The sequence below is a fragment of the Stomoxys calcitrans genome, chromosome 1 (assembly GCF_963082655.1).
Source record: "Stomoxys calcitrans chromosome 1, idStoCalc2.1, whole genome shotgun sequence".
NCBI lineage: Eukaryota > Metazoa > Arthropoda > Insecta > Diptera > Muscidae > Stomoxys > Stomoxys calcitrans.
This window is the reverse complement of record NC_081552.1, coordinates 271140507-271155567: the sequence shown is the minus strand read 5'-3', so window position 1 is coordinate 271155567 and position 15061 is coordinate 271140507. Positions and strand designations below refer to the sequence as shown.

At 37.2% G+C, this 15061-nt stretch overlaps 1 protein-coding gene across 1 annotated transcript; it reads left to right on the top strand.

Annotated features, from left to right (window-relative positions):
• Positions 1 to 1586: 1586 nt before the first annotated feature.
• On the top strand, positions 1587 to 11554 carry LOC106095824 (uncharacterized). Its single transcript, XM_013263212.2, has 9 exons — positions 1587 to 1891; positions 2007 to 2292; positions 2349 to 2546; positions 2622 to 2765; positions 6384 to 6434; positions 6489 to 6635; positions 9284 to 9449; positions 9549 to 9846; positions 11225 to 11554. Exons 1-9 carry the CDS (start codon positions 1737 to 1739, stop codon positions 11460 to 11462), a joined length of 1683 nt encoding a protein of 560 aa, XP_013118666.2. The 5' UTR covers positions 1587 to 1736; the 3' UTR covers positions 11463 to 11554.
• The last annotated feature ends 3507 nt before the right edge of the window (positions 11555 to 15061 follow it).

The window sequence follows — 15061 nt, the reverse complement described above, 5'->3', positions numbered from 1 at the left end:
ACTAATGGGACATATATGTCACATTCGTCCCCAAAGGTAACTAAAAGAGTGAAATATACATTTTTAGTTCATTAAACACAAAAAAAATAATAAATAGACAAAGGAATAAAATTAAATAAATAAATTTAACGAGGTGCAGTTTCCTGTTGGAATATATATCATTTCAGAAGCTAACGTAATTGCAACGGAAACTATTTTAAAGCCGCATTAGCGTTTAATTTCGGATTGTGAGAGCGAGTTTTGCAAAGGGTTACGAATGTTTAGATGCCATCTTCCTTAATTTTATGTAAAAGGATAGAGTTGTTGAAAAAATGGGGCGCGAAATAGATCTAGCCCAATAGCTGTCGGGCCAGTCCCAATTTTCAATATTTTTATCTTGCCAAGACCAAAATTTAAGGCGAAGAATCTTTTTTATACTCACCGCCATATGATGTGAAGAATATTTTTACTCGTCTCGCATCAAAAAATCGATTTCCGACCCTATTTGATATATATTCTTGATTGTTTTCAAATTCTTAGTCGATCCATGTGTCCCCCGTATGTCGAAATCATGAGCGTACTAACGAAAAATCCTGTACCCTACTCAGTCTGTCCACCGAATCCATAGTGTCCCGAAATTAACCTTAGACGTATTCCTTCTTCTTCAGCATATCCAATTCCCTCAGCCTAAGCACAACCTTGAGTGTGTGGTTCCGAACTCGGCGCAGGATAAATCTGAGCATCACACTAGCTGGAACTTTGAGCTCCGATCTGTGTGGTATTTATCGTTATCACAAAAAGCTAAGCTGGGAGCTGCCGGCGCGTCCACAGGTTGCTATCCGATCATTCTCACGCCTTCGCTGTTAAGATCCAACAGGAGTTCGATTACCACTAGGTTCCAGAGAATCGGAGAGAACATCTCTCCCTGAGGCGTACCCCTTATCACCCGCCTTCAGACCACACTATCTTCGAATTGTCCGTGAACCGGCAGAAACTCCGTATGACCCCCGTGCCGTTCACGGCGGTGAATGTCAACCCATCTCCTCGTTGCTAAATGCCCCCTCAATATTCAGCTAGGCCGCCATCGTATTCTCCTTTGGTTGGAGAGACGGCTCATCATCTCGCACCACTTCGTGGAGGGCCGTCTCCTACGACCTATCTTGAGGCATGCATGTTGTGCCCTCGGTGCATGCCTTAAGTTCTCCGACGTCAGGTCCTCCCTCACCTTCAAGTCTTTTTTTGGTAATAAAATTGCTTTGTTTGTAATGTCAAATGCTACGTTTTGTGATAAGCCTCTTACAAGGCGTATTCATACAGTGGCCGCATCGGCGAATTGGTACAGCAAGCATCTTTTTTGGGAACTTGATATCTCAAAATGATATCAAAACTTGTTATCAAAAATTGATATCTCGGCAAATTTGCTTCGACCAATCAGAGCAAGAAGAAAGAAGTTTTAATTGCTGAATGTCAAGGCAGAAAAAGAAAATTTTATTGTTCAAAATTCCTATTAGCTCTATACAAAACCACCATGTTATTGTAGCGGTAAACTAGCTACCAAGTATGCCTTTTACCCTCCACTTCAGACCAGGGTAGTTCAAAAGTTTTTTGACATATCAAGTTCCGGCCACCAAAACATATTTCTTAGACATAAGTGTCATTAAGCCATCAACACATTTTTCAAAATTGCTTATCTCGACAAAATTTTTGCACCCACTTATTTGCATTCACAAACTAAAGTTTACAATTCCTTCATTGTAATGGATGCCTCGCATTCGGGAAGAGCTTCAATGAGTGGTAATCATAAACAGACTGGCGGAAAGCTTCTTTTTGAGCGGAAAATAGAAAATCCAGTTTCCGCAACAAATAAAAGTGGCTCGGATTATCGACGTTGGCCCACAAGCAGACCCCCTATGTAAGAGAATACAATCCAGGTTGTATGACAGCTATCCATGCATGACCTAAATATCGTACAATACATTTAATGAGCATTTCTATGCATCGCACTCATTTACGCCATTTCATTCTAGGTATTCTTTAGATGGCCGACCGTTCGATCCCAACAGCGATTTAGCAGGTCATTATGTGTCCAACAATGCCTGTTATGTGCCGCCATCCTTAAAAGGCCATTCCTTTAACCTGGCTGAGGAAGTAGAGAGAGGAAAGCTTATAGCGAGAGATGTTCCCGTTAGTCGTCGTCTAACAACGTCCATGGAAAGACCAGGTTTTAAAGTTGGAAGAGGTAAAATACTATATGGACACCATCCAACAAATGGTGGGCGTCTGCTGGATGTACGGAATGAGTCTCTCCTGGCGGTAACAATTGGAAATTATTCTTTAACTTTTGTGCCCTTATCTCTCCGGTTTTGCAGCAAAGACCTATGATCTTGTTAGCTAGGGAAGACGGCCGTTTATTGAATATGAGGCACAATCTTTCTCGACTCAGATCACCCCATTCAACATTTCACAGGAGTATAGCATATACGCCAATTCCTACATCGAAAGCATTGCAACAGAAAGATGTTGCCGGGGATTTGTCGCACTCTTCGTTACATCTCGAAACCCGGCCCGTGAGTGTATTTGTTAATGCCAATACCAAAGGTTAAATAATTTCGCAATTTTCTCTTCTCTAATTTGTCACTTAGAAAACTCCGGCTTGTCGGCAGCGTTTGTCTCCACAAGTATTCCGTACAGGATCTGAGTACCCGAACTTGGTATGGTATAGTGAGGAGATTCCTGCCAGCAACTTTATGCCAACGAAACCTTCTGAAACATCATCGAACATTTCGGTAATATAACTGTGTGAACCTTAAGAACAGCTTTGTTCTAAAAGTCGATAGCATTCGATCAAAAAGTGTTGTCCACTATCACTTCTTATCTGATTATATTCAGTATGAAGATTCTTTGTTAATCCACTATTCACATATTCTCGCCACTAGATGACCCAGCAATGTTAGTGAGCATATCTTCCAATGATAAGTACAGCAGGGAGAAGACATTCATCAAGCGCATTACCGAATTTTGCACTATTGCTTGGTTTCGCTCATCAGGCAAAATTGATGCCTTTTACCACTACAAGAGTTTATATGCAGTAATACCTCGATTAACGTCGTCAAAAAAATTGTCCCACTAACTTTGATTTACCTCGCCTTTGTAAAGACAAACCGGTCGGTGTTTTTTGGTTGTTATTGATTTATTTTGTGAATTCCGAGGAATACCAACTGTGCATTGTTTGTTTTCATACCCTCCACCATAGCATGGGGGTATACTAATTTCGTCATTCCGTTGGTAATACCTTGAAATATGCGTCTAAGATCCCATAAAGAATATATATACCTGATCGTCATGACATTTTAAGTCAACCTAGCCATGTCCTTCCGTCCGTCTGTCGAAAGCACGCTAACTTTCGATGGAGTAAAGCTAGACGCTTGAAATTTTGCACAAATATATCTTATTAGTGTAGGTCACTTGGGATTGTAAAAGGGGCCAAATCACTCCATAATCTGATAAAGCTGCCATATAAACCGATCTTGGATCTTGACTTCTGGAGCATCTAGAGGGCGCAATTCCTATCCGATTTGACTGAAAATTTACACGTAGTGTTTTGTTATCACTTCTAACAACTGTGTTAAGTATGGTTCAAATCGGTTCATAACCTGATCTAGCTGACATATAATCCGTTTATGGGTCTTGACTTCTTGAGCTTCTAAAGGGCGCAATTCTTAACCAATTTGGTTGAAATTTGTGCACAAAAAATTTTGGTATGACTTCCAACAACTGTGCCAAGTATGGGCCGAATCTTATAAACCCTCCACAATGGATCGCATTTATCAAGTTCAAGTATGACTTTTTCAAATATATATGAGCTATATCAAATTATTGACCGATATGGACCGTACTTGTCATGGCTGTTAGAAGTCATAGAAAACACACCACCTCCAAAATTTTAGGCAAATCAAGTTATAGTTGTGCCCTCCAGAGGCTCAGAAGTCAAATTGGGAGATCGGCTTATATGACAGCCATATCAGATTATCAATCGATTTAGACCATACTTGGTACAGTTATTAGAAGTTATACCAAAACCACATATACAAAAAAAATTATTTATATATTTTATGCCAAAATCATTAAATCCAGCTTTCTCCGCTAAATGGTCATAACATATTAAGAAAGTGATTTTTTTTTTTGTTTTAGGGGCTTTGGAAATAAAAGAATTTTTTCGAAAATTTTTAAAATTCTAAATATTTAAAAAATTTGCTACGCCAATATAAATTGTATAAATTATGAATAAACTAGCATATGCCTGGTCGCTTCGCAGCCCCCGATGGTACACCCAATAATAGCTTAAGCCTAATCCGTAAAAAAAGAACATTTTGAATGTTTTAGTGTCTAAATGTACGATTTGAAAAAAACTAGACGGCTGATAATTACTTTCAAGGTGTAACTGTATCGCAATTTCAAGATCATTTTTTACGTTTAAGTACCCAAATGTACTAATTTCAAAACTATCTTCTAGTTATCCGTTGCATACTGCCAAGAAGTACTTGTATCCCTAATTTCAAAGATGTAGCTCAGTCTGCAAAAAGTACCACTTTTTAGTACCAAAATGAACGAATAACCAAAAAATCTTCTAGTCGCTCGGTATATAGTGCCTAGATGTAACTCTATTCCTAAGTTCAGAGCTGTAGCTCAATCCATAAAGAAGGTGCCATATTGTACTTTTAAGTACCAAAATGTGCGAATATTAACAAAATCTTCTAGTCGTCCGGTACATACTGCCGTGATGTGCCTGCATCCCAAATTTCAGATCTGTAGCTGCATCTATAAAGAAAGTACTAAATTGTACCAATTACAGCACTTAAGTACTTAAGTACTTTTGTTCTACTCCTTGTACGATTTCAACTTTTGATGAAAATTTATCTCTTTATATAAAAAACTGATTTTTTATATAAAGACATAAATTTTCATCAAAATCGGACAACGGAATAGAGGATCAGACGTAATGGGTTAAAATTTTGTCTTTAAAATTTTTAAAATTTTAAAATTTTGTCTTTAAAAATGTATATTGAAATTTGTCTTTAGAAAAATTTTTGGGAAAATTTTGTTTGGGGCAGATAAGCATAATAAAAAGACTTTAAAAATTTTGATGCAAAATTTAAATTTTGGGTTTAAAAAACAATCTCGAGGTTAGGTTGTCTCTAGAAAGTTTTTCGCTGAAAGTTAGTTCTTAAAAAAATTTATTAAAATGTAGTCTTTAGCTGTTTTTTTTTTTTGTCTTAAAAAATAGTTTCGAGGGGAGTCCGGCCCGTGCTGAAGTTTTGTCGTAAGAGAATATTACGCTGAAATTTTATTTAAAAAAAAAAAATATTTTAATTTTTATAAGAAAATATGTCAATATATTTTTTTGAACTAAGAATTTAATTACAGTTTTGTCCTTAAGAAAAATAATTTTAAGGCTGCCCTGGCCTCACCAAAATTTTGTTCTTGTAGAATATTATAAAAATGAAATTTTGTCATTATAAAAAATATTAATGAAATTTTTATTTAGAATAAATTTATTTTAAACTTTTTCTTTAGACAAAATGATTTAGCCTCCCTGGATACGTCCCTGATGGTCATAAGAGAATCCTTGGCGACACATGTTGAGTTAGTCGGTTAGGAAATGACAACATTAATGTAATATTACGCAAAATCGGACGAACATATATATGGGAGCTATATCTAAATCTGAACAGATTTCGACCAAATTCCACAATTATTTTAGAAGTCGTGCATGAACGCGTTGTGAGAAAATCGGATAATAAATGCGCTTGCAAAGGTTGCAGAAGTGAAAATTGGATGATTCATACATATGGGAACTAAATCTAAATCTGAACCGATTTCTATGATATACAACAGTTATGCCAAAAGTCATAAGGGAAACCTCCGTGTCAAATTTTGTGAGGGTCGGATTACAAATAACCACATTATTGCAATATTAATCAAAATCGGACGAACAGATATATGGGAGCTGTAGCCAAATCAAAACCGTTTTCTTCCAATAAAATATCTTCAATAGGCTTCGTCCCTAGGCCAAAAAATACCTGTGCTAAATTTGAATATGGTCGGATGAAAATTGCGGCCTATACTTTGTACACAAATTAACATGGACAGACAGACGGACATAGCTTAATCGAATGAGAAAGTGTACGTATCAATGGGTGAAGCTGTCTTCCTGGTGTGTGTAAAAAAACAAATGCCCTGAGTTATAATACCCTGTACCACAGTAGTGGTGTAGGGTATAAAAAAGGTCACAACATTCAAATAGTTGAAGATGAAGCATTCATACATACATATGCTGATGTATATAAGTCTAAAACCCAAAATCCAAACCCATTAATCTAACTCCGACTCTGTTGTACTTACAGTTCAGTGCCCAACAAAATAGAGGCCAACAACAAGAGGCATTCAAGCAACAGGTGAGTCTCCCACAAATACCCTATACATAATTTTTTAATGCTCCCTGCTTTAAGGATTCGACATCGGAGTTGGCTTCTGAGATATCTTTTGTAACTCCGACTGCAGATTCAACTCATTACCAAGTCATCAAAGACCAAAAGAGACCAAAAGAGAATTCCCATGTTGTGGAGATGCCCCCTATGCTTTCTCCAGCCAAAAGTGTGAGTAGTAGTAGCAAGTATTGTACCCCATAATGAGCTGCTGCATCTTTGACGGCAAATTTAACAGATCGAAATCTATTGAACGAACCACTTCGCTGTGTTTTAAACCTTCGCGTCTCCGTCCACATCGTAATTTTTAAGCACTCTGTAAAATGTGATGGCAATATTACAAAATTTCTATCAAGTTTAAATGTGGATGACTCCATAAAGAACAAAACAAGTAGGAGAGGGCAAAGGTGGAGCGGTGCCGACTTTGCCTACTGAATCTTATATACCCTCCACCATGGATCGCATTTGTCGAATTCTTTTCCCGGCATCTCTTCTTACGCAAAAAAGGATATAAGAAAAGATTTGCTCTGCCATTAGAGCGCTATCAAGAGATGGTCCGATTCGGACCATAAATGAATTGCATGCTAAACATTGTAGAAGTCATTGTGTAATATTTCAGTCCACTTGGATAAGAATTGCGCCTTGTAGTGGTTCGGGAGGTCGGTTTATATAGGAGCTGTATCAAGCTATAAATCGATTCAGACCATATTGCACACGTATGTTGAAGGTCATGAGAGAAGCCGTTGTACAAAATTTTTGTCTAATCGGATGAGAATTGCGCCCTGTAGAGGCTCAAGAAGTCATGATCCCAGATCGGTTTGTAAGGCAGCTATATCAGGTTAAGTACCGATTTGCGCCATACATAGCACAGTTATTGGAACTCATAACAAAACACCTCATGCAAAATTTCAGCCAAATCGGATGAGAATTGCGCGCTGTATTGGCTCAAGAAGTCAAGATCCAAGATCGGTTTATATGACAGCTATACCAAATTATGAACCGATTTGAATCATACTTAGCACAGTTGTTGGAAGTGATACCAAAACATCACGTGCACAATTTCAGTCAAATCGGACGATGATTGCGTCCTCTAGAGGCTCAAGAAGTCAAGACCCAAGATCGGTTTATATGACAGCTATATCGAACCATGGACCGATTTGGACCAAACTTAGCACAGTTGTTGGAAGTGATACCAAAACACAACCCGCAAATTTTCAGTTAAATCGGACGCGATTTGCGCCCTGTAGAGGCTCAAGAAGTCAAGATCCAAGATCGGTTTATAAGGCAGCTATATCAAAACTCGGACCGATTTGGCCCATTTACATTCCCAACCGACCTACACTAATAAGAAGTATTTGTGCAAAATTTCAAGCGGCTAGCTTTACTCCTTCGAAAGTTAGCGTGCTTTCGACAGACAGACGGACGGACGGACATGGCAAAATCGACATAAAATATCGCGACGATCAAGAATATATATACTTTATGGGGTCTCAGACAAATATTTCGAGGTGTTACAAACAGAATGATGAAATTAGTATACCCCCATCCTATGGTGGAGGGTATAAAAACAAGACAAGCTTTAAACAAATATAATTATACATAACTAAGCGGTCCCAAGACGGAGCAATATATTCCATTGGCAGCAAAACTTGATTGGCACGCGTTGAATTACAAAAGCGAAAGCAATTGTTATGATTCATTATTGACTTGATATCCTATAGATGAGTAACTTGACACGTTGGCTTAAATCGGCAGCTCGTCGGAATTTAGGATGGATTCTTTTCACCGGAACCAAACCCTAAATTTATCGTGTCATAGAAATGAAAAGAAAGAAAGAAATAAATGAAAAGAATTTCTAAGAATCACCAACAAACGTCCGCATACACTCGTAGAAAAAAATCTGCTGAAAACAGCAAACATTGTCTGCTGAGTGTTGGTAGTTAATTCTGCTATTACAACAGTAGTTCTGCAATTTCAGAACAGCAGGCTTACTGCTGAAATATCTGTTGTTTGCTGAAAATGACTGTTGCTTAATTATGAAGAGGATGGTAGAAGAAATAATAAAATAAAAATCCAAATGTGTGTCCCAGTGAATGTTTATAATCACCACTGAATTTATACTTTCCATGACCCTTTTTCTTTAAATTTAGAAACAAAAGGCCATGCCAGTCATGAACACATTAGTAAGCCATAACAAAAAATGAGGCGAGCTCAGTCACATTTCGAAATGTATAACAATGGATGCGATTTCATGTTGAATCTGTACATCAGGTAGCCTTTTTACAAATTAAAATAATCTCTTCCAACAAAATTAAAAAAAAATCTAAAATAGTGCCTTAAGTAATCAAAAGAAGTAACAGGCAAACAAAAAAATAGCATGAACATTTTTATCCGCAGAATTTTTTACAGCAAGATTTTGCAGATTTAGCTGACCGAAATGTTTGGTAATACAGCAGCCCTATGTTTGCTGAAGCAGCAGTAATGTCTGCTTTCCCATTTTCAGCAGACAAAAACTGATATTTTATCAAACATTTTGAATAACAAATTTGGTTGAGTGAAAGTTGGCTTTGGGGAATACTCTGAAGAACTAGGACTGGTCAAGTCCAGTCCTTTCCCTCCAAAGAGGTGCACGCCGATCGGACTCGGCTATGAAAAGTAGGTCTTTCACATATCAATGAGTATGTGCGAAGTGGGTCCACAGACTTCTAGACTAGATCTTTCAATTATTGCTGTAGTTGATTTCAGTAAAAATATTCTAACATCCACTTTCTACACCGAAACTAATTCTTTTTTAAAGCCATATTCACCTTCTCCCTTAGACGCTGCGAAGCAGAAATAAATGTATTTCTATGGAATGCAATGAAGGTCATTTTGACCACCAGCTTTTATGTACACCTGCTAAAAGAGCTAGTCCTCCTCGCTCGTTTCTAGAGTGTTCAAGAAAATGTGACCGCACTCAGTTTGAAGGCGGTGCAACGTCAGAAGGTAAATGCTTATGTGTTTTTTTTGCAATATATTTAACACGCAAAGCTATTCTTTTCTTTTTTGGTCTTAAATAAAATGGAAACATGTCGCCTATATTAGTCGAAGATGCCTGCAGAGTAGAAATACTAAAACTTCATCTGAAACACTTAGTAGAAGATACTTATTGTCCAGGCCTAATCCAGGCCACCCTTGATGGCAGAGAAAACTTCAACGACATCTCATTGAGATTATCAAATAAGAATTGGTTAATACGAGCACCAACGGGGGATCAGGAGAAATACACACCACACGATCCTATGACTTTGCTGGAGGCATTTTCCCTACGAATTGCTAGAGATCGAAATGAGGTTAACAAAAACATGTCCGTAGATACTGCAGAAGAGATATGTGACAGCAGGTAGATAAATTTAAATTTCTCATCAAATATTTCAGTATTTTTTGAAACTCCGATTTTCAATTAAAATTTCCGTTCCGGGTGTATGTATTCAAATACACCCTGTTTTCGCTTTTCCAACAATATTTGTATACCCCGCACCACAGAATTGGGTGTATACTAACTTTGTCAATTAATTTGCAACACATCGGAATATTCGTTTAGGACCATCTGTCTGTCTGTTTGTCCGTCTGTCAAAAACACTATTTCTTCCCAACGAATAAAGTTACATAGAGTGATCGGTTTGACCCCTTGAGCACCTAGACGGTACAATTCTTATCTGATTCGGATGAAAATTTGTATGCTAGCCTATGTTGTGACTTACCACATCCGTGCCAAGTTAGATATATTAATTTAAAGGTAGTGGTAGTTACCCAACAACACTATCTGTGATTAGCATGACATAATTACCTGGTAGTGTTCCGTAAACAGCTGAGTACAATTTTTTTCTCGCGAGTGCACCACCTGTCGACGAGTTTTGGCTGCGTGGGAGTGTTAAAAAACATAACACACACAAACAACGAAAAATGGCGCCAACTAGTAACATACACAAAATCAAGATTGCACTCATCACTGATTTTGACAGACAGTGCACTCAATATTTTGTTGTTGGGCAAATGCCACTACCTGTAAATGAATAAAGCTTGGTGATTAGTGCTACTCTGATTGTGTGTATGTTTCTAGTTCGCGCCAGTTTTCGTTGTTTGTTTGTTTCATGGTTCCTAACTATAATACACACAACAAAAACTTGCGACAGATAGTGCACTTCGCGAGAAAAAATTTTACTCAGCTGTTTACGGTACACTACCTGCTAATTATGTCATGGGTGCCAAGTATTGCCCAATTTACATGATGCATGGTTTTGATAAAACATCTCAACCGTTCACGCTAGTTAAGATGTTTTGGAAATTAAATTTTTGTCACACTCCAAAATATATTTTATGATGCACTATTGTTAAGATTTTTTTTCTTGCTTTATCTGTAAATCTTTGTTTATTTTATAAATTTTTTCTTTGGAAAAAATCGATTTTTATCCTTTAACCTTATTTAGGGCTATGTTCATTTAGCACAATTTAGGCATTCATTTGGGCTCACATGATTCGAATGACTCGTTTTTGTGGCAAACGAGTCGTTTTACCCTTATAAAAAGCACAAAATCGAGCCGTTTTCAGAGCATTATAAAGGGAAAACGAGTCGTTTGCTCAAATCAGCTTTGGTCCAAACATAGCACTTTTTTATATTGAGGCGCAATTCTTACACGAATAGATGAAATTTGTATGGAGGGGATAAAAGATTCCGGCCGGACTACTTAACACGCTTTCACTTTTTTCCACACTTTTAGGATAGAAGAAACCATAGGGAAACATTTTGCTAAGCAAAATCCATCTGAGCTTAACAAATCAGTCAAGAGTTTGCTTGTGGCGGAGGCTATTGAAAAGAAAAATCGAAAAAAGGGGGCCCGCTTATCCTTATGCTTGGTAGATATTCAAAAAAATGAGCTTAAAATGTATGCATTTGATCCAGAAATTGTTACAATTTGTTATATTGGCCATGTGAAACCTACCACTGATAAGTTATAAAGCAAATTGAATTTGTCCCAAATTGTGTGTAGCTCCCAATGAATAATAAATAACTTAATAAATAAACACCGACATTCTATGGTCCGACAAAATCGAAACTGTTTTTATTTTCTATCTAAAGGTAAGTTTTTAAAACAGAACAAGCTTGGCAGTATTGAATTTTTCCAGGAAATTGGTAAAAAATATTTAAGAGTTTCGACATTTTCAACCTACACAATAATTTTATATATATACTAGCTGGACAGGGCCCACTCCGTTGCGCCTTCTTTCACTTTATATGGATCAAAATTATCCTTTGAATATTTATTTTTGACAATTAAAGAGCTTTTAGTTAAATACCATGCTATGAAGATAGTATATGTATATTGCTTGAGAAACAGTATAACAATATACATAAATGCCTTTCTTTCTTTCTACTCCCAAATATCATTCATTTGCGGCCCACATTGCCAAGATCGGTTAATATGTATGTCCAATTAAGGGATGTTTTCTGGGGTGAGGTGGTCCTCCAGACAAAAACCTCCCTCTCCATCTCCCTCAAAAACCATTTTTCTAAACTCCATATTGCCATTGGTCTTACGGTGGGAGTTAGTGGCATGAGGCGTCCCCCAAACACTTGACCCTAAAATTGTTTATCAAACTCGCATTCAAATCTCAAATACCTTTCATTTGAGCCACATATTACCATGGTCGGTAAGCTTTTACTATTTGGGTGCCCCAAATACATGGCCCCACTTTGGGATATCCGATTCGTATTATACTCCCAAATACCTTTATTTGAGCCCCATATTGCGATGGTCGGTAAATAATTGCTGTTTGTGGGGTGTTTTTGGGGAAAGGGTAGACACCCAGAAAATTGGTCCCAAAAGTGAGTATCAATTTCGTGCTCTACTCCCCAATACCTTTCATTTGAGCCCCACATTGACATGGTCGGTAAATATGGGGTGTTTTGGGGAGTGAGGTGGTAGCCCAAACATTTAGCCCTGAAAATATATCAGCATCTTGCTCTACTCTCAAATATAATTTATTTGAACCCCATTGGCCTCAAAATTGGATATCAAATATGTTTCTTAATCTCAAATACCTTTTATTTAAATCCCTTATTGCAAAAGTCAGCTACTATGTCCGGTTTGGGGTATGGGCCCTAAAAGTCAGATGAAAAATGCTCCTTTTATGGGCTCAATACTCTTATATCTGGAGATCGGTCTATATGAAAGTCATATACAGTTGACCATTACTGTCAACTGTAGGGTTCTAACAGAACTGTCTGTGACAAATTCATCGAATTCGGGTAATAAACGGATCATTAATGGCTTCAATACCCTATATCGGGAGTTCGGGTGGTCGGTCTATAGGGCAGCTATATCCAAATATAGTCCGATCTGAACCACACTTCACAGAAATGGATAGGGTTCTACCAGAACTCACTGTGCCAAATTTCTTAGAAATCGGATGAAAAATGACTAATTTATTGCCTCAAGACTTTAAGTCTGGAGATCGGTATATACCAGGCTTCACTGAATAAGGTTAACCAAGCGATCAGCCAACACACAATTTTTTTTAATTTTTGGCAGTATTTGGCATTGAGGATGTCAACTTATTCTCTTTTAACAATTTCTCCTATCCACTTTATGTTTGCGCAAGTGACCTAACCTTCTATTAGTGAATCCTGGGTCTAGATAGCGGCTAAATATAACTAAAATCCGATCTTATGAGATCAAAAGGTCCAGTCTATATACAAAGAATAGGAAATCATCAAAAAATGTTTGGAAAATGTATTTATACCCAAGATATCTGCAAAATTATAAATACCCAAAAAAGGTGTTTATTGGGTATTTACCCCATAAATACTCAAGCGTTGAGTATTTAACCGGTGGAAACCCATCTCTGCGCATGCTAAATAGGTCTAAGTCCATAATTTCATGTCATATATTTTATTCGGGCATTGATGAACAGCCAGCTTATACGGTACTAAAAAAATATAAAAACATTGTACACAATTGTGACAAATGTATACAAACGTCCAATGATCTGGTTAGCGCAGTTAGCTTGCTCTCACTTGAAGTGAGAGAGTTAAGGGCATCTATGAATATGCCTTTAAACGGAATTGCAGATGAAGTAGCAGTTGGTGGTTATCCGAGAGTAAATTCGGTCAACACTGTCTCAACGGGATGCTTCTGCAGATAATGTTTCAATGCCGCACATCCCGCTTATTAATGAGGCGGAACGCAGTAACGCCGCACTAAAGCATGGTGAAAAGGAAAGTTGTTGTTGCTTACGAAGCTAGTTGTCAACCATCTAATATAACAGTTGATGCTGTTGCTTTTCCTAATTCATGTGGTGAGTTTGCTAATTCGCATGATGTGAAAATAACAATAATGATTTCTGCGTTCAAACCAAGTGTTACTGAAAAGCAAATATTGAGTTACGTGCTGAAGTTAATCAGAGTCACCTCCTTTGTCGTAAACTCATTAAAAAGGATGGTAATATTGAGGAATTATCAAGAGTCATTTTCAAACTTGGCGAAACAGCAAGTCTGTATGATAAAGTGTTTAATTCAGCAATGTGGCCTTCAGATGTAAAAGCTCGTCCCTTAAGGTTTTTCAAAGGCATCAACAGAAATAAAGAAATGTCCTCACTATAAACAGAGTACTACCTTTCCGCTGATTTTCAGGCAATGTTTTGCCGACGTTTTTTTTTTCGTATGGAGTATGACAGCATTCCGCTTAAAAAACTGAACACAATACTCAGCTTAACAGTTGTTATTCTACTTATGATGCTCATATTCATAATATATCAGACATTGCCGCCTTGTATAGACATAAAGAGCTTGCTATTTTTGGTGATTTTAATTTAAATGATATAGTTTGGACAACGTTTCCAGATAGTTGTTTCATGTCTGCTACAAAAGTTAATTCTGATATTGAAATTAATTTGATTGACACTTTTTTTGTCCATTGATCGCCAAATCAATTACTACTTCAATGCTTGTTATAGAATTTTAGATCTGTTTTTCGTCAGTGAAAATATAAAGTTTGACGTATATTCATGTGATCATCCCTTCTCTGTCCCGAATGTCCATCACACTCCTCTTGAAGTTAATTTGAAATTTTTTGTCGTTTCCTAAAGCTGAGTCTTTTAATCGGTACTTTTATGAGTTTACTAGCTGTGATTTTAAATTGTTTAATCGATCCCTTGTAACGACCACTATATCTATAAATACCTTTGTATATTTTTATTTATTTGGCGGCTGTTGTGTTGTCATTTCGTGTGTCCTTTTTATTTTCTTTTGACATTTTCTATTTTATGGTCATTCACAATTGTGATTTTCAGTGGCACAACCTATACATGAGCGTAGGACGTACAACAGGGTTTGCCATCTGTGCAACAGGCACAGAGTTGTATAGTTGTAACGACGTAACAACGTTACCGGCGTAGGACTTAAGGACATGCTGTTTACCGACTTTGTCGATGAACGTTCTTTCTAAATCTTGGAACCGACCTGTCAGCGTTGCGTAATATGTGCCAGAAGAGTAAAGTTGTAGTTGTGATTGATTTTTTTTTGTCTAAAGATTTTTATTTGAAATCCGCTAAAATTA

Coding starts and splice junctions, on each gene's coding strand:
- LOC106095824 (XM_013263212.2), top strand. CDS start 1,737: ATGGATGCCTCGCATTCGGGAAGAGCTTCAATGAGTGGTAATCATAAA. Junction 2,547..2,621: donor TACATCTCGAAACCCGGCCC/GTGAGTGTATTT, acceptor TTTGTCACTTAG/AAAACTCCGGCTTGTCGGCA. Junction 6,435..6,488: donor AAGAGGCATTCAAGCAACAG/GTGAGTCTCCCA, acceptor CCCTGCTTTAAG/GATTCGACATCGGAGTTGGC.